The sequence below is a fragment of the Oscarella lobularis genome, chromosome 1 (assembly GCF_947507565.1).
Source record: "Oscarella lobularis chromosome 1, ooOscLobu1.1, whole genome shotgun sequence".
NCBI lineage: Eukaryota > Metazoa > Porifera > Homoscleromorpha > Homosclerophorida > Oscarellidae > Oscarella > Oscarella lobularis.
In genome coordinates this window covers 582,262-610,255 of record NC_089175.1, presented here as the reverse complement: position 1 = coordinate 610,255, position 27,994 = coordinate 582,262, and the positions used below count along the sequence as shown (strand labels likewise).

Sequence of the window (27,994 nt, the reverse complement as noted above, 5' to 3'; positions counted from 1 at the left end):
ATGTACGCTAAACTCGATTTTTTTTCTTAGAATTGCCTGTGGAGATAATTAAGACTGAAAGCTTTTATGCGTTTGCAGGTCGTCCAAAAGTTCCTGCAACTCGCCCTCTTCAAATCTACCTTGAAGACTGCAAATAAATAAATAAATAATGCAATGCATTATACAGAGAACAGACACACGTGACTAACCTAGGAATCAATGACTTGGCCTCGTCCCCATTTTCCGGACACAAATTAGCCAAAGCCGCCTGTTCAAATTTGTGCAATTTCTTATCGTCACCCCGTTCCCTGCCGAGCAATCTAAGAAGATGGGATACAGGAGTCCCCTCCTTTCTTCATCATTTTCTTTCTTTTGCTCACCTCCTTACTGCTCCTATCGTTTCCGAGTTATTATATCGGCTAAAGCGCTGCGTGTAGTTCAGAGTCTTCATAAAGACGTCCGAGAGCTCCTCCTCGTCGTCCTCGCTCTCTTTCTGCGCCCTGCGATGCTCCAGGAGAATGTGCACTTCCGAATTGATCAGCGCTGCCGCGTTTTCGAACTCTAAACGAACGTTCGCTATGCTTGCCGTGCGAAAACTAACGCCACCTTTGCCGAAGCGCAACTCGGAAGCGTCTTCTTCCTCTTGCACGCCGCCAGGCGGATTGAACGAAGCGGCCATCTTTGATTGCTTATCCGGGGGATCAGGAGCAAGAATGAGTGTCCAAGGTATGGCCTAAAAGGCTTTTGTATCCGCCGCCATTCGAAGTCGTTTATTTGCAGAACAACTCGACGGGTCTTTTTACAAGGCGAATAGAGCAGTAAAGCTGAAGGCAGCTAGCCTAATCGCTCCCAATTGGAAGTACATTGCACGCCGAATCGAACCGAGACCCTATTCAGAGCCTGAGATAAGCAACATGGAGGTGCCTTATTTAAGCAAAAGAGACAATGCTACTGCAATGTTGGAGAACTGGAGCGCTGAGCACGGGGCAGAAGCAACGAACAGGCGCCTAATAAAGGCCATGCTGGAAGAAGGCATGACGTCTTCAGCAGCGCAAATATTTGGAGACGATTTGGTAGACGCCGTGCAGCCTGAAGTCAACGTTGACTAAAATTTTAGTGACTTTTAATTAATAGCTTTTTCCGCACGTTTTGTTTTGTTTACTTTTGTAGCTCACCGTTGCAAGGTAAACATTTATTGTTAAAAAACATGACCTTCGCAGAAGATTTATATCATTATTTAATTAGGACTTTCACATACGCGGTCACACCATTGCACCGAATGCAAACCTGAATGCCATTTCGGCTGCACTCCACCCGATAGAGTCTTGAAAGCACACGTAGAATTCTCTTTCGTGAACCAGACGTCTAGACAGTATATTTTGAGGCCTCCGACACACGCATTTCTTTCTACGTCTCACCCTATGGCCCAATAAGGCAACGTAGTAACCGATTTGCTTCGATCTGCGTGGCTCGTTAGAGGACAGTGAAACAGTAGACCGTGTTCGCGTACTTTGTTGCCATCATTCTATGAAGGCAATTCCATAAGCCTGACTGACTAAGAAAGAAATTCCAGCCAACCTTGATTGATTGGCTCTTGAGCACTTTTCTTATGGCTATGCACGCCTTGTGGAAACTTCTCACCACTTCCGCGTGAATAGGCCCGCTGAATTGGCCGGGAACGGCTTCAGTAGGAGCAACGATAATCCCGCTCACCGTGTCCACGTTAACGTAGTGGAAAACAAGACCGGCACACTTCGTCAAACTGCGCCGCGCCGCCAATCATTTCAGATCAGAAAAAAATTGAAATTTCTTCTTACCTTGACGTCCCAGGCTTTCCAAACTTCCTATTAACCAGTCTGCTTTTGTGACGACCGAGATCATCAGAATCAGGTACTAAAAAGAAAAGATAGTTTTACGCCGTAGAGTCCCAATGATTAGTTCCAAAAGAATTTAATACATTTTCTCTACTGATTAGAACGCAACGTGGAAGCTACTACAAATTCTTACTAGGGAAATCGTATGCTTTACCTGACAGTGACGAGGACCCTGACGACATCAATACTAAATCGTCTGCCTGAGTTACGGCTGGGATTCGACTTGACGTTAATCTGAATTCCACACGTACGTCACGTCATACAACGCTATGGATAATTTCTATTGACTTCACCTCATGTCTAGAGCTTCTAAGAGGCCGCGTACATTTAATGTTAGGATGACTTCTCTCGCTAGATCAATGTAGAGCGGGTCGAGACCGACGTGTGGAGGCAGCTCCTCCAATTCCCATCCAGTCTCCATAAGAACACAGACAAGTGCATTTGCCTGGGCACAGAGAACATAAATATCGCGTAAAACGTGCTGAATAACAAACCATTCCGACTAGGAGAAGGTATTTCTGTCCAGCTGCTTCTTCCTCGCCGCTAAATACCTTCGTCCAGATGACCACGTGGCCCAATTTTTGCTTTCTCATGGCACTCAAAATGCAGTGATAGCGGCAATAGATACCGACGACGGAAAGATCCTCGTCCGTCATGTGAGAGTCCACTAGGTAACCCTAAAGAAAGAAAAACTGGGTGTCAATTGATTGAGTAAAAAGTCGGGGTGAGTGCACCTTGTAAAACAAGCAGCTGCTGCGAATTCGATACTTTCGTCTCAGTACAAGAACATCAAACTAGAAGAAATAGCAAGTCCATAAAAAATGAATATAAAAAAGCGTTACTGTTTCGCTGTGGTCATCTGACTCTAAGTCGCTCAATACGCTACTGGCTTTGACCTGTAGAGACAGACGCTGTTATTAGATAAAGGAACCTATAGTGCACCCTCACTAAATCTATGAGATTGTTAAGGATGCACTACTGAATCTTATTACCAGGAGGTCGGGTTGGACATAGAGCTTGAGTAATCCATGTGATGTATCGTTCATTCGCGTGCTAAAACCTGATTCGCCTGGACTAAGAAGACGCTCGAATATCAAAGAGAACGTGTGATCGAGTCGCTTGAAATTGCCACTCGACTCAAAGGCACTGAAAAGAAAAATAGCACATTATAAAAAAAATGCTTGCATATATCACCTACCTAGGCACAGAGCCGTAGAGAAAAGCAAACAATTTACAGACGTCATCGAGATACTCGACGAGAGAATGAAGGTGCACCGTACGAGCGGGCAAAGCCAAGAGAAGCAAGCACCTGCCATAGTGCCTATAGCCCACGTGAACAAGTTGATCATTCACAAACACCGTTGAACTACATATAGAGAGAGATACCTAGACGTGTTTGACGTTGAATTTTGCAGCTCACCTCTCGACGTGCGAGCCGGCCACTTCCTCCATCATGTGACCGAGAGTCAGAAAAGCGCCTCGAACGTTGAGAAGAATTTTCGACAATCTCCAGTGACTGTCTTCGCCCGGATAACTGTATAATACGTCCTTCTCCGCGCCGTCGTTTCCCTCGGAATCGTCGTCGCCGGTCAACTTGAGATACATGACGCAGTGCGGTATGCCGCTCATCGTCATCTTCCAACTCGCCGACGGCGTCCCGTTGAAGAGATGAATCAATGCCGGCGTGGCGGTGCTGGCGTGACGACGAAGTCGAACGCGAGTTCGACTCATTCCCATCCTGTACACGGTGAGAGAAATCTAAGAAAAGGAAACTATTCTGGTAAGAACTACTGTAAAAGAGAAAACTCGTCGTACCTCATTGGAATTGGAATTGTCTCTCAGCACTTGATCTATTATGTCTTTCGTCACGGATGTCCCGTTTAGAGCAAGAATATAATCACCTACGTAAAGCGGTAATAATATTTTTAATTATGTGACTATGTACTGTATGCTACTGTAGGTAAACGACACCAAAAGTGTGACGTTTTGAATCGGTAACAGTGCGAATCGATTGCAGAGTAAATTCTGCTATCGTTAATTAATTAATTAATTAATGTTTTTCGTTTCTCACCGATTCTAATTTCGTTCGTTTTCTCCGCCAAACCGTCCGATACGAGACGCTTCACCTGAAATCGTCCCTTCTCTTCGCCGCGAAAGCTTCGTCCGGCGACGATGCCCAAGCTCTCGAGCGAATCGATTCGTCGTCCCGTCGGAACTCGAATGACGATCGTCTGCGTCTTTCCGACGCGTTCGTCGACGACGTCGCCTTTCGTCTTGCGACTCTTCCCCGCGCGTCGCATCAACGCCGAAGGAAGCAATCGTTTCCATCTCGACTTGCGTTCTTTCTTTTCGCTCGTCGACGCCGCCGCGGCGCTCGACGGACGAATTCGCGGCGCCGTCGACGTCGGAACGCCGTCCGGAGAAGCGCTGCGAATGGGCGACAGTGCGCGACGGCTTTCTTCGATGAAGAAAACGCCGCCTTGAGGGTGGATTGTGTCCGCTCCTCCGAGAATGTCCGCTTCGCTGTGGAGAACGCGGTTTGAGTTTCGACGAAATGCCTGCGTTAGCTAGACTACCTGTCGTCGAAACGATCGAAGTCGAGCGATGCTCGGTTTGCAAACGACGGGTCCGGCTTGTCTCCTTGCGGGTCGAAAAGAGCGCTGTCGGACGAACTGAGACCCGAACTCGCTGAAAGCATTCGATCGTTTTCCCCGGATGCGAATTGAGATTCGGCCACAGCCTGAGTTGCCTCGCGCGAAAACACGTCACGTGCTATTTAACATTCAAAAACGTTGATTTTATTTTAGTGAGCGTTGACGTCAGCTGTAACAAACAGTGTAGATTTTCTAAACATAGTGTAACAATAGTCAGTCAGTCGTTCAGCAATTTAGCATACGGAGGCAACAGTCAAAATCACACAAGGTGGCTTGTACCTGGCTTGATGGTAGAATTTGGAGTCACGTAGCGTTCTGGGACTTCTGGAAGACTTTCGTACAGAGGATTTTTAAATTCTTCCGTCTGTTCCTTGGTCACGCTTTTCACTGTCACTTCATGGGCTGCCTTCGCTGGTTGAAATCTAAAGAGCAACTATTTTCTGCTGCAAAATCCACTTTTTAGTATATATGGTACGATTGCTTTGACTTGTACTTTCGGCAATATACGATGAGCAATACACTGAGTACCAGAACTGCAACTGCCAGGACAGCTATGACCGCAAAGTATGGTATCATAGTTGTTTCTTCGCAGTCAGAGGCGGCTTCAGGCTGCCCGGGCTGCTCAGTCTGAGCCGTTTCTACCGCAAATAGATAAAAATTTGCCTTTAAAAATAATGCATCGTTTACCTCTCAGACAATTGGCTGGTTTGCCACTCCACTTGCCGCTTGAAAGACAGACTCTCGTAGACAGACCTTCTATACTATATCCATGATTGCAAACAAAAAACGCAGCCGAATTGTACGTAGTATTTCCTGCATATACAACACCATTCGCAAGGTCACCAGGAGATCCACAGTCCACAACTACGACAAATTTTTCGATATGAGCAGCACGTACTAAGTAGAGCTTACTTTGACAACTCGCTTCGGTTCCATTCCAAGTTCCGTCGTTCTGGCACACCCTGTTGCTAGATCCGTGTAGGTTATATCCCTTCAAACACGTAAACGTTGCCGTTCCCCCGATGGTTGTGTTATCCATCGCAACGGCGCCAAACAGTGGAGCACTTAGTGATTGGCATTGGGCTAACAATTATTCGCAAATAAATGAAAATTCGCGTTCTAAAAATAATGCATTGTTTACCTCTCAGACAATTGGCTGGTGTGCCACTCCACTTGTCGCTTGAAAGACAGACTCTCGTAGACAGACCCTTTATACTATATCCATGATTGCAAACAAAAAACGCAGCCGAATTGTACGTAGTATTTCCTGCATATACAACACCATTTGCAAGGTCACCAGGAGATCCACAGTCCACAACTACGACAAATTTTTCTACGTAAGCAGCACGTACTAAGTAGAGCTTACTTTGACAACTCGCTTCAGTTCCACTCCAAGTTCCGTCGTTCTGGCACACCCTGTTGCTAGATCCGTGTAGGTTATATCCCTTCAAACACGTAAACGTTGCCGTTCCCCCGATGGTTGTGTTATCCATCGCAACGGCGCCAAACAGTGGAGCACTTAGTGATTGGCATTGAGCTAACAAGACAATACCTGTTACATGTAATAGTGGCATCGTAAGGGGACATTGTACCATGACATAGCGGTTGAATTCCTGACCACTTGCCATCCCTTTGGCACGTTCGAGAAGCAGATCCAACGATCGAGTAGCCCTGGTTGCAAGAAAAGAAAGCCGTTTCACCCGTCAGGTTGGAAAAGCCGCTTAGTGCCCCGTTCTCGGGCGCCAGAAGATCCCCGCACGGGGGAATCGCTCCTAAACGAAACTCTAACCGGTCATTGCGACACATACAGTTCTGCACATACCAGTGCAAATTATGCCGACATCGTCTGCGTGACTGCTACTGTGGGTACCCCAGCCGCGTGAAGAACACTCCACCAAATCGTCTTCGAAACCGGTGCAGTCCACTTGCTCTAGCCACACTTTACCGGAGCCTTGACCGTATTTAGAGCTGCAGCAGTTAACTGCGTCACCGTAGCCTAATTGTCTACAAACGACGTTGGCATCCTGGACGTCCCATCCTTTCTTCGAGATGGTTCCCCATTCTAAGTTGTGATATATTTCAACGCGACCCTCCTTCGGCGTGACACCATTTACGAGTCTTATTGAATTTCCTACAGACAAAAGGTTAATTAAATAACCAATTACAGAAACGGTCAACCTACCGCTATGTAGGCAAACCAGCCCAGCGTCTTTGCTGTGATCACACGCACTACCGTCCAAGCCGTGAAACTCGACGGGACAGTCGGCCAAATTCGATTCCGCTCCGGTGCATGGAACGCGTTCTGATTGGTAGAGTATGTCGCCACTACCGGAACCAAAGGACTTATCGACGGACAGTGCCTCAGTCGAGAAGAGTTGTTGGCAGATGACATTTCCAACCAGCTTGTTCCAACCGGAGAAGCTCGCATCGCCACAAACAGACGACCAAGCGTTATTACGATACACCTCGACGCGACCTTCTCTGGGAGAGGAGCCACCCTGAAGACGAATATTCGTACCTACAAGACGAAGGCCTCTCCCAATTATTCCTATCTATCTATCTACTGTATCTATCTATCTCGTTTTAAATTTTACCGTAGCAAGCGACTCCGACATCTCTGCCGTGACTACAACTGCTCGTGCCCCATCCACTGTTAGAACACTTGCTCAGCTTTGTGTCTGAGCTCTTGCATCCGACGTTCTCTAGCCACACTTTGCCGGTGCCTGAACCGTAGTACGCTCCGCTTTTGAATTCGACGGCTGGTACGGAGAAGAGCTGATTGCAAACCACGTTGGCATCTTCTATATCCCATCCGCTATCACATATTGTTCCCCATGTTTTGTTGTGAAATATTTCGACGCGGCCCTCTCTAGGAGACGGGCCGTCCAAAAGTCGGACATCCGCATCTATAAACAAACTCCCTTGGTTTTTTTTGTACGCATAATAACTTCATATACCGTAACATCTGACCCCAACGTTTTGTTGACCTTGACAGGCTTGGCTAGAATCTTTCACCTTCTCTTGACAAACGCGAGGACTGTTTCCGTTCTTAATCAAACAGGCGACACTCGCTATTCCGCTATTGTTTCCGGATTTTCCACTGAAGACGCCAAAGGAACCCGGTCCCGTGGCGGAAATAGCCCCGGTGGAAAATAGATAGTCACAAACGCCGTTTGCATCGTCGAGACTCCAGGTGTCCTCGCAAACGCTATTCCATTGTCTATTGAGATAGACTTCAACGCGACCCTCCGTCGATTTTGATCCTCCGACGAGCCGAACGTACTTATCTATAGGAAGACGCTAATGAATTCACTTGAGAGCAATCTGGGAGAGGTCTTACCACTGCAAACTGCTCCGGCACTGTAACACGGAGAACTCCAGTCGTAGTGCGTCACGCAATCGTCAAGGCTATTTTCCCGGCCGTTGCATCCAACGTCGTCGAGCCATGTCTTACCCGATGCGAGCCCAAACGCCTGCACGTCCGCTGAAACCGCATCGGTGTAGAAAAGCTGATCGCACAGAATGGTTGCTGAAATTAGGTTCCAGTTGTGGCTACACACGGCGCCCCACTGTCTTTTGTGATAGATTTCTACACGCCCATTCGTCGGCGACGTTCCGTCGCGAAGCCTTACATTAGTGTCTAAGAGGACACGACACAAAATTAATTATGATTATAAAATAGGAGCATCTCTTTTTTTTCTTGACTTACCTTCGCAAGAAACGCCGGCAAGTTTGATAGGATTGCAGTGGACTTTGTTCCAGTCGTTGTGCTGCACGCAGTTCTCCAAAATCTTCTCATTTCCTTTGCACTTCACTTCGTCCAGCCAGATTCTCTTTACAGCTCCTTGATCGAATATCGACGTGGCTTTGACTGCCGTCGAAAATAGGACGTCGCACACAACCACGGCATCGTCGCTTTCCCACTGATCGTTGCAAATCGTTCCCCACTCGCCGTCGTGGTAAATTTCGACGCGACCCTCGTTAGGAGACGGTCCGTCGGTAAGTCGTAAGGTACTGCCTGTGTATATACAAACCGATTTAATTCTCTAGGTCAAGGTGAGTGCATGGCGAATTTTACCGTAGCATTCAACTCTTGCTTCCAGCAAATTCCAACTGCTAGAACATGCGTCGTCGTCATACGTGCAGTTTAGAACTGATTTTTCTGCACCACTGCAGCGAACGTTTGCAATGGACAACGTATGCCTGTTTGAGGAGGAGCTATAGGCTTTTGTGGCGGTGTTTTTGAGAGGAAAGCCAAAGATATTTTCGCACACAACGGTCCCATCATTTTTGTTCCACGTGTTATCACAAATCGTTAACAGGTTCCACTGTCCGGCGTTGAACACTTCCACGGTTCCTTCATAGATTGAATTTCCGCCAGAGAGTCTCATTATAAGGGCTAAAATAGAATACATAATATGCTTGATGTCGGACTATACGGTATGTTTTCTCACGGTCGCATTCCACGTTCACTTCGTACGCATATAGGGAACTATCGCACTGAGCGCCAACCAAAGTAAATTGACACTCAGAAAGACTTTTTGCTGCCTTTGGGCAGTCTATATCTTTGACAGCAACGCTATTTGGCGACACGGTAGAATACAGCCATTTCCTTTCCGTGCCTTTGAGAGGATTATCAAACAGTTCTGTACATATAACGGCGGCATCAGTTTCATCCCAGCTATTGTCACAGATAACTACTGATTTATATCGAAAATCGCTGTAATCAAAAATTTCCAGAGAACCGCCGTAAGATGACCCAGATAGATGTACGTCAAAATCTACATAAACCATGTGCCCTAGACTTGACCAGAAAAGTGTTACTTTTTACCGAGTGGCGGTGCTGTTGCGGACCGGGACGTGCTCGTACTCATAGCACAAAGAAGGAAAACCATCACAGCTAAAGAAACTCTTAGATAGAGACCTACACGAGTCGCAGTAAGTCCAAAACCTGAATGCATGTAAATGAAGGAAAAGATCAAACCAACGCGAAATGAGTATATGCGGGCGGACTTCGTTGGGACGAGCACCAAAGCAAGACTGAAGTGACAAAAGAACGTGCAAAGACTCTTCATGGAAGCATTCCAGCATGCTTGCCCTTGTTAGGCGAGGCGAGACACGCAGGTTCAAGAATTCATTTAGGCTGCACCCATACTACAGCTAGTAGGCGAACAACGTCAGTCCGGTATATATCCAAGACCGGCATGCAGCGTGAAGATTTTCCTTCTTGAACGAGTCTTGCGCTCTAAACAAAAATATAGTAGAATGATTGGCTAAGAAACCCTGCATGCGACTTGCCGGTCCCTGGGGAATGCTATGAATCAATTAGTATTAGACATACCTCGACGTTCAACTTTAAACCCCCCAAAACATGTGCATGAGTGGAATTCTCGTTTGAAAGGCTTTTCCGTAGTGCTGGGTATAGGAGGTCGCGTGACGCACGTGCGACAACGTACAAGCTTCGAGAACATTCGACTACCGTGACGCACGTGCGACAACGTAGAAGCTTCGAGAACATTCGACTGCCTTCCGACTCGTACCAGTGTAAGAACTCGGCGACGTAAGAACGTTGGTACGCTGCAGTATATATATGGCCCGTCGCAATCGACAATTCAGTCAAGCTGAGCAAATCCTCAGAAGAGATCTGCGCAAAGAAATCTGAAACTCGACGATATGGCACTTATCAGCGTCTTCGATTGGAACGATCCTTGGCTGACGACCAGTTTTCGACCGAGCAGCCTACTCTCGACGTTCGACAGCATCGAGCGCCAGTTGAACGGGCTCCAGCGACACTGTAGCCGTCCCGCCGCTCACTCGATGCTCCAAAAGAATGCCGTTCGACCGACGGTTGTCGAGGAGGACGACGGCACGAAGAAAGTGCGCTGGAGCTTCGACGTGAGCGGATTCAAGCCGGAGAACGTGAGCATTCGCACGCAGGACGGTAAATTGGAGGTGAAGGCGAAGCACGAGGACAAGACCGATCATTACGAGCAATTTCGCGAGTATACGCGAATCGTCGCTATTCCGGAAGGCACGGGATTGGAAGAAATGGCGAGCAAGTTGAGCGAGAAAGGGCTTTTGACGATTGATGCCCCGTATACTCCGCCAGCTGTCGAATCCAAGGAGACGACTCTACCGGTCAAGCACGAATGATTAGAAGAACATTTGATTAGAATTTAGAACTCTATCTTACTTTTTCTTCTGTTGACATTTTTTTGCTGAAATATATGTAGATGATTCAATTCTCCTCATCTGTCCGATTTAGACCAAAAATTTTCAGTTCATTAATTAACAATTCACTTGAGACGCGAAAACACATAAAAAGTCTGCCATCAAAACCCACCATTCCATGAACTAATCGGAATCGATGTCATCAATGTCCGAGTCCACTAACTCGGTGTCTCCAGTGATATTGACTCGGGCATAGTCATCTGTGTCGATGGACTTGCAGAAATAAATCGCATACTTCAACTTTTCGACCAGCACAGGTCTGCACGAGTATCGAGGCAATTTCAGCAGGAAGAAGCACGTATAGGCTTCTGGTAAGAAATAGTCCGGCGGATGCTTATCCAACACCTTCAAATAGACAAAATTAAATATAAGATTATTACACGAGCAAACATTAATCTTACCTGTATGACGAAGTCCCTTCCTCGATAGTCCGACATCGTTCTCGGAAGTCTCGTACGACCCCAGACAAATCGAAGGAAGAGCGATCGTTCAGCCATCGTCAATTGCTCGAGCGTTTCCCAAAACCACTTGATAACGGGCGAATTCGGCGAGTGGCCCTTATACGCGGCCACCGACTTCAATTTCTCGACGCTGATCTCCGGATTGCCGCATACCATCGTCTCCAGCTCGACGCCAGTGAAGAGAGTCAGCAGCGGCACGGGAACGACCTTCGCCAAACCCTCTCGAACAGCGTTCACTTGAACGTCGAATTCGTGTAGGCGATAGTGAAGCGCCATTTGAACGTATTCGCTCCGATTTTCCGGCGTTACTTTGCGATAGCGCGTCGAGAGCTGAACGTCGCGACCGCACGCGCTCGGCGTCGCGAACGCCAAGTCCAAGGCGAGCAATTCGTCGTCGCTGCAGTCGCGTATGAAGACGAGACTGGGAACGTATTCCTTATCGATTTCGCTCAAGTCGCCGACGGTTAGCCTCATGCCGGCGAGCTGCTTCCAGACGGGCGGCGCGAGATTGACGCTGATCGGCTGGCCCGTGCGAATTCCGATGCCGCAGAGAATTCCGAGAAAGCGAAACATTTTCAAGTGCTGCGGAGCGTACGCTTCCGGGTTCAGAATGAAACAATCGCGATTGACGCCCGTCTCTTCGCGACCGTTCGGCGTCGGCACGAGCAAGGGCGTGTAGCCGTTCTGAAGTTCGTCGCACATCTCCGACACCGATTCCGAATAGCCGCCGCCGCAATCGTCGACGCTCTCGCCGACGAATTTCACTTTCCACACGCGCTGGGACATGAGGAGCGTTTCCGGGCCGGCCGTCACCATTTTCGCGCATATTTGACCGAAGACGGACTTGCTGCCGTCGGCGCCGGCGAATCCGCTACGCGAGCGGCTACGCTTCACTTGTATGCGATTCACTTCGATGATGGGACCGTGTTGTCGATCACGAATCATGGTATGTTGAACGACTCGTTTAAAAAGAGATTCCTATTAGAATATTTATCGTGAGAGGCGGTGTATTGATCAATTATTTCTCACCTTAACTGACGATACGAGTAGCGTTCGAAGTTCGTCAAAGTTGGCAGACGATCGCGTTTCGTCTTCGTCCTCGTCGACGACATCCCGCTTTTCCAAGGTGAACATTGCGACGCACGGGCCAATCAGACTCGAAAAATGATTCAGTAGCACGAGCCTACACGAAAAAACAAAACAAAATGCAAGAGCTCGTATTTATAATAATAATCCCTCGTCAGTCTCACCTATTTCTCAATACTTTAGTATTGATCGACTGCAAGTGATTGTACTCGAGCGGAATCTCCTTCGGAAAATCATACGTCGTCGACGACGGTTTCGTCGACCAAGCGACGGTGTGCGCCGAGCCGCACGCCGCGCGATCGATTCCCTTTCCCAGCAGAGCGGTGACGAGTTTCGGCACCGGCGCCGCCGTCGTCGTATTGTCGCCGAGCTGGCCTTCGTCGTTGTCGCCCCACGCGTACAGTTCGTTGTTTTTCGTCACGCAGCAACAGTGCATCAAACCGACGGCGAGAAAATCGACGTGTTTGTCCTTGAGCGCTTCGATTTCCTTCGGACGACGATGATGTTCTTTGTTGCCGTGACCGAGTCGATTATAGTCGCCCTTTCCCCTACACACACAAAGACGCCACTTAATTTAACTCGAATAACAGATGCTAGTCGTCGCGCGCACCAGGAATAGACTTTTCCCGTCTTAGTTAGAGCCATCGTAAACTGGGAACCGCATTCGAGTTGCTTCAGTTCTTTTCCCATCAAATCCTTTATGATTTTCGGCGTCTTGCATCCGTCCAGACCGCCGCGTCCCAACTTGCCGTAATCGCCGTCGCCCCACGACCAAGGGGTCCCGTCGTCGGTGAGAGCGACCGTGTGCGCGTCGCCGCTGCCGCACGATACGTACGTCACTTTTTTGCCCTTGAGCGCTTGAACGAATTTCGGTCTCAATTGGTCCTCGCTGTCGCCGTGACCGAGACGACCGTAGCGTCCTTTTCCCCACGTGTATAGGTCGCCGTTTGCCAGGATACAGGCGCTGTGCAAACCGCCGCACGCAACGTCGACCACCTCCTTACCGCGCAGCGATTCAATGATTCGCGGTCGATCGAGAGTCCTGAATAAATAGTTATTTCTTATATGGAGGAGAAAAGGAGAGACGTACGCTCTATCGCCGTGACCCAGCTTGCCGTCGTCGCCTTCGCCCCACGAGTAGACCTCTCCGTCGGCGGTTAGGGCGAGACAGTGTTTTCCGGTGGCGTTGATGGCAACTTTTTTTACAAATACGTGCTGGAGATCTTCGATTAACGCCGGACTTAGAACGCATTCGGCTATTTTGCCTAAGCCGAGTCGTCCGTACGCTCCGTAGCCAGTCGAATAGACCTACGGTACCCCAATAAAATTAGCTTATACATTATCAAAGACATTTTTTCTACCTTTCCGTTGTGAGTCACGATGAATACGCACTGCTCGCCGCACGCAATCTGCAGCGGCTTAAGCCCAGCGATCGCTTCCAAGGCTCGAGGATTTTTCACTTTAGTGCCTTCGATGCCACCCAATTGTCCTCGATGATTATGACCCCATCCATACAGGACCGAAGTGCTGCCTCCCGTCAGCATCCAATCACCAGATTTCCTAATAGAAAAAAAATGAAGAATTTTCGATACGTTTCGTGTCGAACTGCGACGTGCCTCTGAAGCCAAGCCATGAGCTGTTCGTCGTGTCTCCTTTTGAAGAGTTCGTGGTCTTCGTGTTCGAAGTCCAACGACGCTTCCGCGAGCGACATCAAACCTTGAAGTTTCATTCTCACTTCGTTGAGAAAGTCTTTCGGTAGCGGCGTTCGTTTCGACAAGGCGACGGAGACGCGCTGCGCCATGGCGAAAGTGCGAAACCAACTCCATTTCTGTTGATCGCGACAGCACGAAAGCGAATCGAGATTCAGATCAACAGCGAGGGATAGGAGACTCTGAAAAAAAGATTTCAAATGACGTTCGTTTGCGTTGATTGAAGAACTGACCCTTAGAAATGACGTGTGCATTAGCTGTTTGCCTTGGCGAATTGTCGCATCTTCCGACTCGTACTGCTTCAGAATCATGTGAGGTAGAACGTGAATGAGCGATCCCAACGCAGCGGCAAAGACCTTCGAAGGGTAATTAATACAAGAAGCGTAATTTTCGCTATAAAGAATTCCGAGACGCGAGTCTTACGGCATTTCTCGTGATCGTCGCTTCGCCGCGCAACAACGCTTCCATGTCCATGAACTCCAGAACGCTCGTCGACGAGACGAGATTTCTCAAGCGACGAAGCGCCCAGATACGCTGATCGGGCTCGAGACTCTGCATGCGACCGCACGCCGCCAAGGCGGAGGCGAGACGCGGCAAAGCGTCGACGCCCGGCGCCGATTCGAGACGAAAGTCGAGCAGACACGAAACGAGATCGATGGACGGTTTCGATTGGATGACGCGATCGGGCAGCGTGCTGCGCGCCGCTTTTGGCGGCATCGTCGGATGAACGGTGAATCTCCAGCCCCATCCGTTCACCGAATTGTCGCTCGAGAATCGCCAGCGCATTTCCTCGCCGGGAACGATGATCTCCGACGACCAGTCGGACCATTCGCGTCCGGATCGAGTCGCGAGGACCTGACCGACGCCGTCGGCTATTTCGAGCACGTCGTGCCGACGTTCGGTGCTCGATTGACGATCGAATTCGACTCGGAGACTCTCGGCGCCGGGAATGCGAACCGAACCGGTCTGATCCCAATCGTCGGGATACGGATGAGGCGTTTCTTGAACGACGGCCGACGCCGACGACGTTGATAGGTCCGTCGACGCGGCGACGTCTTCCAACTCGGTAATGCAAAGTTCAAGCAATAAAACGGCGACCTTGGGGGGGGGGGGGGGGGGGGGGGGGAAGAGGAGTCAAAGACAAAATAAATACTAGTTAATTAATCTCCCTTACTTCTTGTCTCGACTGGCCGAGACCTTTGATAACGTGCGAAAGCGTTGGTTTCCCGTTGTCGCCTACGCGACCGGCAACGGCTAGTTTCAGCATATCCAAGAGCATCCGCGCATCGCCGTCGCTCAGTCGTCCGGTAAAATCGTCCAGACCGACCGACGGCGACACGGTCGCAACCGCGTCACTTTCCCCGTACGTTTCGACGTCCTTCGACACGGTTTGACTCGCCGCCGCCGGCGACACGATAACGGCGTCTTTCGTCGTCGCCAGAGCCGGCACTTCGACGGCGAGCGCCGAAACAACGGCGTCGCGAGCGTACATGATCTTGAGCGCGGATAGGAGATAATTCATCGCTTTTTGACGAGCGGGATGATTGGGCAAGGCGAGGAGAATCTTCGTCAACGACGGCCTATTCTTCAGCATCATAGTCGATTCGGAGAAGGGTTCGGGATTGAGACCGTCCGGTAACGTCTGCTCGGTGACGAGCGCCGATCCGATGGGATCAGTAGGCGCGTCGAACGTGACGGATTGATGCTCCTGCGGAGGGAGAACTTCGGCCGGCTGAGTCCAAGCGATGCTGTGCGACGATCCGCACGTGGCGCGAGCAACTTTGTAGTCTTCCAACACTGGAACCAGTGTCGGATTTTGCGTGGGGCCCTTGCGATTGGTTCCCTGCTGACCGTGATCGTTTTCGCCCCATATATAGGCCTTGGTAGAGAGAAACTCGTGCGTTTTTGCACGTATTTTATCATATGCTCACCTTTCCCTCGTCCGTTATAGCGATGCAGTGTAACGATCCGACGGCCACGTAAGAGACTTTCTTTCCTTTTAGAGCAGTAACAAGGCGAGGACGGCGAGTGTGGTCGTCCGTTCCGATCCCAAGTCGGTAAAAATCTCCTTTGCCCCTAAAGCATAATAAATACTCATTTATGTAGACTTGCACGTTCTCTATCTACGAACCACGCATAGATCAATCCTTCAGCGGTGAGAGCGAGCGAAAACTGACCGCCGCACGTCAGTTGAACGATGTTTTTCTTGCAGAGAACGTCGATTTTTTTCGGCACCAAGCACTCTTCGCGTCCGCCGCGACCCAACTTGCCGAAATCGCCGTCGCCCCACGACCAAACGTCGCCGTCGTCCGTCATAGCGAGCGTGTGCGCGTCGCGATTTCCGCACGAAATGCTGATCACCCGAAGTCCGGAAAAGTATTTAACCTAAAAAAAGCGAGCTAAAAAATTCCGCGATATTCTTCCTTCTTCGACTTGTCGCCGACCAGTTTCGGCTTGCTCAACGACAACGAATCGTCGTGACCGAGTCGTCCGTATAGGCCGAAGCCCCACGTGTAGAGTTCGCCGCCGGACGTGATCGCCGCGCTGTGATTGTCGCCGGCGGCGACGTCGCGAATTCGCTTCGCCTTCAACGCTTCAATCAACTTCGGCGCGTCTAGCGATCTGATCGAATAGAAATTCCCCCCAACCGCTTCTATACAATACGAGGTACTCTCACGTACTGTTCGTCTCCGTGTCCGAGCTTGCCGTAAATGCCCTCGCCCCACGAAAACACTTTACCGTCTGCCGTCAGCCCTAAACAGTGTCGACCGCTCGGATGAATCGCGACCTTTTTGACGACAAATTGACTAAGCGCTTCGATCAGCTCCACTTTCGCGACGGGCTTGGTGTGACCCAAGCCGAGACGTCCGTCGACTCCTTCGCCGCTCGAGTACACTTTGCCGTCCTGCGTGAGGACGAAGATACATTTCGCGCCGGCCGTCACGTCGACGATGTTCATGGGACTCAACGTCGGCGATTTCGTCGGCGTGAGAACCTCGAGAAAGAAGAATGAAGAAGAATTATTTAATACAGAAATAGTTGCGACGCAGAAACGTCTCTTGTCTACCTTTGATCCCTTAATTCCTCCCAGTTGATTTTTGTCGTTGAGACCCCAGACGAAAACGCTGACCCGATCCAATCCCGCTTCGTCGCGTCGTTTTCGTCGTCGTTGCGACGCATCCTTATCGGCATCTGTTTGATCGCCGGATTCCGTTTTCTTCTCCTCCTTGTTGTGGAGATTCTGATCGGAGGCCAAGTAGGGAAAATTCGCCGCCATTTCGTCTTCATCCGCTTTGACGCGACCGACTATCGTAAGACCGTGAACCTTGCAATCGATACCGCCGCCCTTGCACGTCTTAATGTTAATTTGAACAATACGATATTCCTTTTTTGAAAAAAAATAAAATAAATCAGTGACAACTCAAGACTAATATTATTATTATTACCTCAGTCTGATCGCGCAGGAGAACGACTTTGACATCGGTTGGACTGAGGTGAACAGTGTGCAGTTCTCGCAACGCTGACTGCGTTCGTCCAACGGCCATAGTCACCATAGCCGGTTGATAACTGGCGTCTTCCGGATCGACGTGCATGGTCAGTTCTTGCACGAGAATATTGGGTCGAATTTCAATGAGAATCCAGTGCTAGAAGAACAATCATAATCAAGGATATTAATAATCATAATAGATGTACTTTTCCCGGGGGTCCCGAACTCTGCCAGTAGGTCTCCGCATCGCCGTCGATCAACCTGTCCTTGTGATTGTCTCGCGTCGACGTCGATATCGTTCGCACGCACTTGTTCCACTCCCGAATCGTCGTTCCGTAGGGAAGTCGTTTCTTTCGAATGGACGGATTGCCCGGTTGGCCGGCCGAACGCGGCGACGCTTCGGGATCTTGCATGCTCATGAAAGTGTGATTGTGATCCTTGAAGGAGGGATTGTGAAAGCAACTGCGACAGAGGTCGAAATCCGGACACGTGGAGCAGCGATAACGATAGCCGTTTATAGGCGAACTCTTGCAACCATCGCAACTAAACACAGAGATATCGTGCGCCCTCAAAATTCTACTTCTCCTCACATGATTCCGTCGTGAATCGGCGGCACGACTTCCATTTCCGCCAATTCTCCCGTCCAGTTCTCCTGCTCCGCGAAATCGACTTTGACGCCGAGACCGTTGTTGCAGAACGAACGAACGACGCCGACGCTTCCCGGCGTCACGTTGCCCCACTTGAATTTCGGCGCGCGAATCGAAGGCCTGACTCGCACTCGAGAGCGCACCTAAAAAAACCCCACGTGCGAATTTCTTCTCTCGGCGCGGCGTTAAGTCCGTACTCTAATCTGGCTGTCGGCTTGGACTTCGTTCGGCGTTTTAGCTGGAAAGCCTTCCAATTCAATATGCCTGTAGCGCACCCAATAGGCCCCCGATCTGCCTCGCCAAACGCACTGCACATTCAAATCATTCAAGCCGTCGCGATCAATCTAGAAAACACCTCGCATCATCTACTATACCGAACTCTTAATCAAGCAATTTCACCTTAGTGACTCTGCCGTAATCGCCGTCGCGCACTTCTTCGTACGATTCTCGACAGCGCACCGTCATATTGACTCGAACCGTGTCTCGCACGTATCGCGCGTAGTCGTCGTCGGCGGGAAAATCCGTTCGAAGTTTATACTTCACCGGCACCGCTTCCTCCTCTTCGGACTCGTCCGTCACATAGATCGGATCGTAATCCGAATCTTCGCTGTCCGGCGAAGTCGCGGTCGCTCCTCCGCCCATCGCTCCCGAATTGCCGCCGTCCGACGGCGGATGCGCGTCGGGATGCTCGAGGAGCCACATGACGACCGGTTCGGGACTGCTCGCGCCGCCTAGACACTGTATCGCGTACTCGATCGTTTGCTTTTCGAATCCCATGTCCATGATTTGAGACACGAGCGACGTCGGCGTCTCCGGCGGCGCGACTGGCGTTGCCGTCGCCGTCGCCGCCGCCGCCGCCGTCGGTTCCGCCGTCGCTGCGGACGTTTTCGACGCCGAGCGAGCCACAGATTTGGGATTTTTCGCTGGGGACGACGTCGACTCGACGGGAAGAAACGCCGGCGACGACATAGACGACGCCGTCAAGTATTGAAACGTAGTCACAAAAGCAGCCTAAGAAAACGAATAAATCGCATATTTCTATACGCACGCCATGTATTTACCTCGATTTCTTCTCGACCGAAAATCGCTTTCAAAGGCGACGGCATCGTCGCCGCGTGGAGAACGTCTTCGAAGAGACTTTTCGGCGACTTGGCGACGAGATGAATCAGCACCTGACGAAGGCTCTCCTGACGCGTAAAGAAAACTCGCGCCGCTTTCGTAAGTCCGTAGAAAAGGTGCTGTTGACGAAGAGCCAGCATGTCGACCTGCGACGATTCTGCGAGCGAGAGAAAAATTAAACATTGAATTTTTCAATTACTTTCTCGACGTCGCGTACCCGGGACGTTTTTCATCTGTTTGAATAGTTGCCACGACGACGGCAATAATTTGTCGGCTCCTTTCACGGCGGCGACACCGACTAGTAACGCCCACGTTTTCATCATTTCGCCCGACATGAGAAACTCGATTCGAAACGGTTTTCCGGACAGCTATTCAGAGAAATCACGCATACTGTATGTAGGAAGAAAAAAAATCATACGGGACGAATTTGCTCTATTGGGAGCAGCTTCGTCATCTTTTGACCAGGAAAATGAACAGTCAGATGCTCGTTGATGTTGATTCCCGTCACGATGCCGACGCCAAGTTCGTCGTGCTCCACTTCTCCGCCGAGACGAGGTAAGCTGTCGATGCCTCCGATAACGGCAAAAATAGCCATGAAAACAGCCTGTTCCGTTTCCGTCCAATCGACCTAAATTTCCCAATGGATAATTATCGAAATTACGTTCCTTACACGTGGACACTCACCTTCACTTCGTTTTTCTTCATCTCGAATGCGAGATGATTGAGACGTTCGGCTATGAAATCGTTGATGTGCGAACGCCACGATTCGACGTTGTGTAGGCGACGAATCAGAGCGACGAGCTCTTCGGCGACGGTGCTACTGTGCGACGCCGTCAACACCGACGGAAGGCAAGTCCGATATCGTCTCTTAGCTAAATCCAAAAGATAAATAAATACATATAACCTATGATTAATATGTTTATTATATCTCACCTGACGATTGGTCGGCGTGATCGACGACACCGAAAGCGCATTCGATGATGATTTGACCGAGAAAGCGAAACAGAAGCGACACCTGAGGACCGATTCGCTTGTCTTCTTCCCCCGTCGATCCCCACACCGGCAAAATGACGCGAAGCAATCGCAGAGCCAAAATCTGCACAAAGTCACGCTTTGAATGAAGAGAAAAATCGATTTTTTTTCTCGAGTCGCCGTCACGTACCCGATGCCGTAGATTGGACGACAATTCCCGACCCGTTTCGCCGACGCGTCCGGACGCGACATCGAGCAACAAATCGCTCCAATTTTCGTCCGCCAACGACGCCTTGATTGCACTCGACGCGGCGACGCCGCGTATAAAACCGAGCGTCGCCCACGTGGACTGTTTGGCGAGCGACGACCCTATGAGACGACACGTAAAAAATATAACGTCTATTTATTCACATTTATCTTTGTTTTACCGCCGCTATTCGCCGCGCACGTCAAATGCTTGAGAAGACGACACACGACGCGAACGGACGACTCGCGAAGTTGCTCCGAGTGCACGCCGACGAGAAGAACCAACGTGCGAAGGAGACAAACGGCGCTGCGTCGAAGAAGTCCATTCGACTCGTCCATACCCGGCTCGTGATTGCCCGTCGCAGCGACGTCGGCGTCTGCTCCGCAAAATAAAAATAAATATATATATATATATAAAAAAGTATTTTTTTTTATTACCTGTTGAATGTTCCTCCTCGTTTTCCTGACGATTGTGACCTCGTCTTCTTCGCGCGTCGAGAGCGCTGGGAGCGAGCTGAAGATCGTACTTGTCCTCCTTGCCCATGCGATACGAATTCATGTTTCCCGTGTCCCACTGAATTCGAATCCATCCGTCGGGGCTGACGTCCTCGACAACCGTGCCCTCGCTCGGCGACGGACCGTCCTGGTTTCCCCACTTCCAATCGCTACCACGAACGACTCGAACGCCCACTTGCATCTCGGAAACCAATTCCGCTCCGGACAACGCCAGCGGCGGCAAAGGCAGCCGATCGCCGCCGTCGCCGTCGCGACTTCGCGCGAATTTGATGACACTGCCGTCGTTTCGTTGATTCGTCTCGCCGCCGTCGTCGATTTCCGTCGACGGCCCCGTCAATTTGACGATCGTCTGCAAGAGTCCGATGAGACCGGAATTGACGACGAACGAAACGCCGATCGATCCGAGTTCGGTCGTCAGCGTTCCGACGAGCAAGGCGACGTGACGCGACGACGGCAACGTCGCGATCGTTTTCGATTCGCATCGAGTCAACTCGTCGTTCGCGAGACGAACGAGCGTCGTCAAACGATCGACGAGCCACTCGCTGACGCGTTGGAAAGCGTCTTCGAGAACGAGTTGTTCGCGAGCCGGTATTAGGTGAACGTCGTTGAGATAATGAGACTGGGATAAGCTACGAGAGGAAAAAAGGGAGGGTCAATTGTGAGAAATTGCGTGTTTTGAGTCGTTCTTGCCTTTGTTGGAGATTTATGGGTAAGAGACCGTTCCAACCGCAAATGACGGCGTAGCGAACGCTCGGAAGAAGCGTTGACGAAGTGTGTAGTAATTCCATGAAAAATTGAGCACCGTCGACGCGTAATTTCGATCGATTCACCTAAAAGCGAAAGTAATGTGAGGAACATAGAGTTAAGACGTCCAAAAAATCAACCTGTTTCTGTAGACATAATCGCAATCGATCCAGATCAATGGGATCGTCTTTTAGACAAAATCCGGCGATTTCGTTCAATAGAGAAGTGCCGGCCGTCGTTCTCTGGCGAAGCCACTTGAATCGGCTGGCGTGTCGAGCCGACTTCAACGAATCATACGACGCCTATTATTAAATTATTAATATTTTCTCATTAGCAAAAAAAAACGAAAAAATTATTCTCCCTCACCTCGTCGTCTTCGATTCCACGACTCGACTGTCTCAAGAAACCGACCGAAACTCCCGCACCGATCCGTTCGGTCGTTTTCACGGGCGACTCGCCCGAACGCGAACGACGTTGCATCGCGATTTTTCTCGCCGCCGTCGCCCATCGCGATCGCATTCCGAGAACTTTTCGTCGATTCAAAGCGAGCGCCACCTTCGCGGAAGCCGGCCGGATTTCGTTGAGCAAGAACTGGCATCGTTCGACGAGCGTTCGACAGACGTCGTCGTAGCGACGAGACGATCCCTGGTGATCCTGTATCATCTTCATTTTCGCGCGATAGACGACGCGACAGACTTCGACGAGCGACGCCGGCAGACGACATTGATCGACGTCGACGACGCCGAGCGCGGCGGGAACGAGATCGCAGTGCTTGATGAGACACGCCATCAGACGGCGACCGGCCAACTCGACGGGATGATCGGGAGGAAATTGGAGGGGAACGGCGAGATTGTTCTGTCGACAGAACTGACTGACAATTCGATAGAACGTCGTCGCCGCCGCCGAATCGGAGTCCGAAACGTCGGGATTGGCGAGAGACGCGACGAAACCGGTTTCGTACGACGACGACGACGTCTGACGAGAAAATTTCTCTTTTTCATTGCGAGATGGCGCGGGCGATTCCATTCCGCCTGCGAGCACGCCAGACGACAGCCACGTCGACATCGATTCCTCCTCGACGCTGAGCGGAGTGCTTCGAGCCATTTGGCAAGCGCGAAGGCCTTGTAGCAGAGCGAGCATTCGTTCCGTATCGATTAGACGCGTTGATACTCCGTTGGGATCTTCAACCTCCGCCGATTCAGCCTTGAGAAAAAAACGTTCAAATAGAGATTTTAAAATCTTTTTGGGTGGTGAAGTCGTTACGCACGTCGACGTAAACGCCGACGAGAAGGGTTTTCAATTTTTCTCGAGCCTCTTCCGAGTGATTGGCCGCGTCGAAGTCTTCCGTCGCGTCGCCGCCGGAAGCGTATTTTTCTAGATTTTCCTTTCCGCAGGGAGCCTAGAAATGAAAAATATAATGTTCATTCAATTAACTGGGAATCGGATTATTGCCTCCGATTTGAAGTCGTGGAGATCGTAGACTTTGCCGCGTATCACCACCCAGAAACCGTCCTCCGTCTTGTTGTGATTCTCCAAATCGTCCTTACGAATAAACATGACGTCTTCCGTCGCCACATCTTCGCATTTGTCGTCTAGAAAAGAAATAAGTGAAAAGAAACGTTGGTGACGGATTCGATTTTGCGCGCGTACCGGACGTTTTTCCCGGCCACGCCATGTCCGCTTCGTCGGCCTGTCGGCAACTGGGACCGAGCGTATTGAAACCGTCCAATGCAGGCAGCAAGTCCTTCAGTAGCGGAATCGTGTCGGACTTTAAGGCGACAGACGGATAATACGCTTGCACGAGCAACATGCAGAGAACGAGTTCAGGCAGCACAATTCCTTTGGGATTAATATATAGAGAGGAAAAGCTGACGCGTGGTTTTACTGACCGACTAAGCCCGATTCTAAAGTTGCGACGGAGGCGGAAAAGTGCCGTGCGCTCTGCCCGGCCAGCGTAGACGCTTTTTGAACAATCTGATAAATGCTTCCGTACAAAAGTTTCCCATATTTCTGCAATAGTTGAGAAGCGCCCGAGACACTCGAATCCGACGAAATAGAAGAATCTAGGAGGAAGGAGAGCCTCTAGCGACGTTTCCGCGAAGCTTCTCTATATGTACCTGATACGAAACGACAATCGTCGTCAAAAACCAACAATTTTCCAATCAAAAGTCTTTGAAATCGAACGAGAAGATCCAACGACGCCGACTGACTCGTTTTCTTCGCCGACGGCACGTCGGACTCCAATTCCCGATCGAGCGTAACGAGTCGCGTCAACGATTGCATCGTCGCGTTGGCGAGCAACTGCTCGACCAGCTGCATCAGCGGAATCGCGAGCACGTCGCCGCCCAACGAAACGACGCCTCCGTCCGACGTCGACAAAATTTCCGAAGATATAGCCGCGTCTAGAGCGGCTTCGAGACCGCCATCCGACATGAGACTATTCACTAAGAGTTCGATCATGAAACGACGGCTAGCCGGCACCTGAGTCGGATCAAGCGATTCTAAAAAAAAGATGAATTTTTCGAGAATAATAATAATAATCACTGTACCTTCCCTTGGCAACATTCCCGATAGGGTTTTCGCTCGTTCTTCGGCCGTCGGCAAGAGTGCGAGCCAGCCGCTGTTGAGACAGGCTTGGGCTGCCGACTGCACCGACTCTACGACGCCCGACGTCGTCGCTAGGGTTATAACTGTTTGTTTGATCGAGTGCAAGAGAGGTTTTTCTGGTACGAGATGAAGCGTCGACAAATCTTCACCCGTTTGCACGGCAGCATGAAGCTAAAAACAATATAGATACGTACGTACGTAATCAATTCCCTACCTGTAGGCGAAGTAGATTGAGACCGGCTAATGCCATGCACTCTTGGTCCTGTCTTGGAGGACGCCAATCGGGCGGATTATCCAGCCCGTCGCAAACGCGTTTCAAGTAGACGTCAAGATACTCGAACGTCGTTCGATGAACGTCGAGAACGAACGGCACGCGAGTGCCGTAGCGCCAACTATTGGTACACGACCAAGCAAACGTCTTCATCACAAAAAAAGAAATAGAAATGATAGAAATAATAGAAATATCGATTACCTGGCTATTGCCGGAAGCGATTCTCGTCATCGGTTGGAGACCGCGAGTGATCGTCGGCACCGTTTTCGTGTTCGTCGTGCCGTCGCCCAATTGACCGCAATCGTTTCGTCCCCACGCGTAAACGTCGCCGTCGTCGGTGACGACGCAACAGTGCATCACTCCGACGGCCGCGTGAACGACGCGACAATTGGCGAGAGCGCCTTCGACGCGTCTCGGATAGCGCGAATGCTCCTCGTTTCCGTGCCCGAGACGATGTCCATCTCCCTTACCCCTGAAAGGAGAAAACACTAGATAGACTCGAGTTTTATTATCTTATCTTACCATGTGAATACGTGGCCTTTTGCTGACAATGCGACCGTGTATTGAGATCCGCACGCGATGCTGACAATGTCTTCGCCTTCGAGACGTTCGATCGGCTTTGGAACTTTGCTTCCTTCGCTGCCGCCGCGACCCAATTTCCCGTAATCGCCGTCGCCCCAACTGTATACCGTTCCTAAGTGTCCAAGATGCGTTGCGTTATGCTATCGCGTTTTTCTCGCTGTCTCACCGTTGTTCTGTAAAGCGATCGTGTGAGAATCGCCGCTTCCGCACGATATTTCGATTATCGTTTTGTCTCGAAATGCTTCGACGAGTGCCGGCAGGTTGTGATCTTCGCTCGTTCCTTTTTTAATTAGGCGGCAATAAAAACGAAAGTTTATATATAAAAACCCCGCCAATCTTTCTCACCGTGTCCTAGTCTTCCGTAGGATCCCTTGCCCCACGTGAAAAGTCGCCCCTTTTCATCGATCGCTGCACTGTGAGCGTCTCCGCAGGCGATATAGACGATCTTTTTTCCCTTGAACGCTTTTATTAGTCTAGGTTCGCCGTACGAACTGCAGAAAGAAAAAAAAAACAGTCAGAGAAAATATAATTTAATCTAATCTTAATTTCACCTAGTGTCCCCGTGACCGAGTCGTCCTCCTTCGCCGTTTCCCCACGAGAACACTTCACCAGACGACGTCAGAGCCAAAAAATGCTTTCCTTCGGAATGACACGCCAAACGTGTAATAACGTATTTATCGGGAAAGACAACCAACTCCGGGCTCTAGAGAGATTACGTCAGGGACTCGTCCCCGAACAAGACGGACATCAACTCACGTGATTCTTCTGATCTCTTTGCTCTCCCACCTTGCATTGATACACTCGACCCGATTGCGTCAGCACGAGAACCAATTTATCAGCGCAATAAATGTCAATAATTCCCAACTCGGTGAACCAGTCGCACAACTCCGGCGCATGAGTCTCGCCGATTCTTCCCTGATGAAGACTTCCCCAACCGTAGACGTGCTGAGTGAGAGGCTTGGACTAAAGAAAATCAAATTGGAAGAAATTCAACATTCATATTTATATTACCTGATCGGTATCTTCTGTGGGCATGAACGGTTCGGCGAGCCTATCCAAGTGAGACATGACAACGTGAGCGACTCTGCGAAGTTCGACCGGTTCCGCATCCGATTCGGGCAAAGTGAGATACTGCAGAAAACTCTTCGTCGGACTAGCGGACGAAGATCCTCTCTAACAAAAAAAATATTAAAAAATAATTCGTCATTTATAAATATATTTTACGTCTTCTTCGTTCGTCGAATTGACGGGCGACGGTTTGATGTCGTACTTCGTCGTGTTCACTTCGACGCGACCGAGACGTCGTAGAAAGGGAACGAGCGGCACGGCGACGATTTCGTCCGTCGACTTGTCCGTTTGTGCCAGTTCGAGAAGAATGAGCACGGCGTTGAGAACGTGTCGCAGCGTGGCGCGTTGAAGAGCGAGTTCCAATAGAAGAGCCAAGGCGAGAGAACGATCACCAAGCGGAGCAACAAACTCCTCTTTAGAACTAGAATAAATTTTTCGTGTTACGCGAAGATTCGAAGATTTTTTTTCTCTACTTTCTACCTTGATGTGATTTGTCGGAGGAAGTGCGATCCGCGATCGACGACTTCGAGCCAAACGGACGAGACGCTCACCTCGTCGTAGAGACTCGCTTCGGGAAGAACTTGCAGCGCTTCGAGCGAATCGCGAAGCAAGTCGGTGCAGAGGTCGCCGTCTTGACCCGTTCGCCACGCCTTGCGAAGAAACGAGAACATGAAGGAGAGCATCGCACGCGAGCCGACCCGAGCGAGATTGCGCACAGCCATTTCCTCCGGTTTGCAACTAGGGGAGAAAAATTAATTAAATTAAAGTAATTTTAATTAGATTTAAAATGTAATTTAATTAACTTTAATTAAATTAATATAGATGACTCCTGATCAAGAGATTTTATATATAGTGACTACATATGTACAGAATACTATATCCATTAGACCCCCTCCTCACAATCGATCGGAATCGCGAGCGAATTGAATTCGTCTCGTCGACGGTCGAAAATGCGGCTCGTTCGCATTCGCCGACGGCGCGCGACGCGACAGGGCGACGAAATAGCGCACGAAGACGGCGAGACGCTGCTGCAGACGTTCGGCCGACTGCGTGCCGCCGGCCGCCCGCCACGTCGAGTCGTGCTGCTCGTCGACGAGCGAGCGAACGGCGTCGCGCAGCTCTTCCTCGTCCGGCTCGTCGCCCCACGTCCACGCGTCGACGATCGCTTGGGCGCTGAGACGCGGTCCCCCGCTCGCGCTGCCGCCACTCGCGCCGCCGCCGCCGCTCCCGGCCGAATTCTCGTCGTTTTCCGTCGTCGATTTTCTCGGCCTGTTCTCGTTTTCGCCGCCGACGTTGCTCTCGACGTTCGACGAGCCTCCGTTCGTGCTACTTTCGCTGCTCTGCGTCAGAGTTGCCTCCTTGTCCTTGATCAATTCGTTCCAGAGTCGAGCGAGGCCGTCTTTCGTGAAGACCGTCTGGGTAGGAGATGGGTCAGGGACGTTTACTTCTGTCTTTGGAGCGTCTTTGCTTACCGAGAGATCGCTTTTGAGCCATTTCGCGTCGAGACGGGGTAGAGGAGCGAGTTGGGCTCCTTGGAATCGTTTCATTGCGCAATTGCGCGATGCGTCGAGACGCGGAAATGTTTCGAGAAGCTTCTTTCGTCGTTTCTACTGCAACCTACTGGAAGCGGGCTTCCCGAACAATTCCCTGCAGCTGCCGAAAACCAGCTAGGATGAACGGTAAGATTTTCGGGAGCAATACAGAATGGCGAGTGTGTAGAAAGTGAACTCCCGGATCGGAT

The 27,994-nt window shown here is 50.3% G+C and overlaps 5 protein-coding genes and 1 long non-coding RNA gene across 9 annotated transcripts; 2 read left to right on the top strand and 4 right to left on the bottom strand.

The window, feature by feature from the left end:
- Nucleotides 1–3: 3 nt before the first annotated feature.
- LOC136199754 (DNA-directed RNA polymerase II subunit RPB4-like) lies at nucleotides 4–693 on the bottom strand. Its single transcript, XM_065990049.1, has 4 exons — nucleotides 586–693; nucleotides 360–540; nucleotides 189–299; nucleotides 4–127 (listed from the first exon to the last, which is right to left on the bottom strand). Exons 1-4 carry the CDS (start codon nucleotides 656–658, stop codon nucleotides 49–51), a joined length of 444 nt encoding a protein of 147 aa, XP_065846121.1. The 5' UTR covers nucleotides 659–693; the 3' UTR covers nucleotides 4–48.
- On the top strand, nucleotides 674–1,207 carry LOC136199757 (uncharacterized). Its single transcript, XR_010673167.1, has 2 exons — nucleotides 674–705; nucleotides 760–1,207. It is a non-coding gene; the product is annotated as an uncharacterized lncRNA (long non-coding RNA).
- On the bottom strand, nucleotides 1,111–4,559 carry LOC136199750 (protein inturned-like). Its single transcript, XM_065990045.1, has 15 exons — nucleotides 4,430–4,559; nucleotides 3,925–4,376; nucleotides 3,669–3,754; nucleotides 3,274–3,611; nucleotides 3,052–3,219; nucleotides 2,846–2,999; nucleotides 2,696–2,749; nucleotides 2,588–2,647; nucleotides 2,348–2,530; nucleotides 2,147–2,298; nucleotides 2,008–2,087; nucleotides 1,797–1,872; nucleotides 1,558–1,741; nucleotides 1,398–1,504; nucleotides 1,111–1,344 (listed from the first exon to the last, which is right to left on the bottom strand). Exons 1-15 carry the CDS (start codon nucleotides 4,549–4,551, stop codon nucleotides 1,242–1,244), a joined length of 2,319 nt encoding a protein of 772 aa, XP_065846117.1. The 5' UTR covers nucleotides 4,552–4,559; the 3' UTR covers nucleotides 1,111–1,241.
- Nucleotides 4,560–4,635: 76 nt separating this feature from the next.
- Nucleotides 4,636–10,649, bottom strand: LOC136199092 (scavenger receptor cysteine-rich domain superfamily protein-like). Of its 4 annotated transcripts, none has more exons than XM_065989232.1 (17): nucleotides 9,492–10,649; nucleotides 9,339–9,431; nucleotides 8,962–9,288; nucleotides 8,586–8,906; nucleotides 8,217–8,525; nucleotides 7,848–8,147; nucleotides 7,465–7,794; nucleotides 7,102–7,413; nucleotides 6,690–7,025; nucleotides 6,330–6,638; nucleotides 6,100–6,279; nucleotides 5,874–6,044; nucleotides 5,649–5,825; nucleotides 5,420–5,590; nucleotides 5,195–5,371; nucleotides 4,983–5,145; nucleotides 4,636–4,929 (listed from the first exon to the last, which is right to left on the bottom strand). In XM_065989232.1, the coding sequence occupies exons 1-17, from the start codon at nucleotides 9,580–9,582 to the stop codon at nucleotides 4,767–4,769; spliced, it is 3,930 nt and encodes a 1,309-aa protein (XP_065845304.1). In that variant the 5' UTR covers nucleotides 9,583–10,649; the 3' UTR covers nucleotides 4,636–4,766. The 4 variants fall into 4 exon arrangements, with proteins under 4 accessions (XP_065845304.1, XP_065845295.1, XP_065845299.1 ...); XM_065989223.1 differs by having other exon boundaries at nucleotides 9,496–10,649; XM_065989227.1 differs by having other exon boundaries at nucleotides 9,339–9,407; nucleotides 9,459–10,645.
- On the top strand, nucleotides 10,110–10,749 carry LOC136199114 (heat shock protein beta-1-like). The gene has a single exon (XM_065989245.1). It carries the CDS (start codon nucleotides 10,181–10,183, stop codon nucleotides 10,658–10,660), a length of 480 nt encoding a protein of 159 aa, XP_065845317.1. The 5' UTR covers nucleotides 10,110–10,180; the 3' UTR covers nucleotides 10,661–10,749.
- Nucleotides 10,750–10,780: 31 nt separating this feature from the next.
- LOC136199087 (E3 ubiquitin-protein ligase HERC2-like) lies at nucleotides 10,781–27,959 on the bottom strand. The gene is made up of 50 exons (XM_065989205.1): nucleotides 27,726–27,959; nucleotides 27,154–27,668; nucleotides 26,734–26,991; nucleotides 26,410–26,674; nucleotides 26,197–26,358; nucleotides 25,942–26,148; nucleotides 25,737–25,888; nucleotides 25,531–25,676; nucleotides 25,352–25,465; nucleotides 25,126–25,297; nucleotides 24,805–25,075; nucleotides 24,547–24,750; nucleotides 24,275–24,503; nucleotides 23,843–24,226; nucleotides 23,615–23,788; nucleotides 23,376–23,564; nucleotides 23,178–23,317; nucleotides 22,993–23,124; nucleotides 22,092–22,928; nucleotides 21,866–22,027; nucleotides 21,672–21,811; nucleotides 20,904–21,610; nucleotides 20,648–20,842; nucleotides 20,410–20,588; nucleotides 20,181–20,343; nucleotides 19,932–20,119; nucleotides 19,666–19,875; nucleotides 19,465–19,615; nucleotides 19,190–19,404; nucleotides 18,528–19,139; nucleotides 18,326–18,472; nucleotides 18,072–18,271; nucleotides 17,688–18,024; nucleotides 17,441–17,638; nucleotides 17,062–17,379; nucleotides 16,676–16,989; nucleotides 16,439–16,616; nucleotides 16,126–16,379; nucleotides 15,926–16,070; nucleotides 15,169–15,873; nucleotides 14,418–15,092; nucleotides 14,228–14,350; nucleotides 13,902–14,176; nucleotides 13,647–13,845; nucleotides 13,376–13,593; nucleotides 12,896–13,327; nucleotides 12,450–12,833; nucleotides 12,229–12,382; nucleotides 11,140–12,177; nucleotides 10,781–11,083 (listed from the first exon to the last, which is right to left on the bottom strand). The coding sequence occupies exons 1-50, from the start codon at nucleotides 27,798–27,800 to the stop codon at nucleotides 10,862–10,864; spliced, it is 14,064 nt and encodes a 4,687-aa protein (XP_065845277.1). The 5' UTR covers nucleotides 27,801–27,959; the 3' UTR covers nucleotides 10,781–10,861.
- Nucleotides 27,960–27,994: the final 35 nt, after the last annotated feature.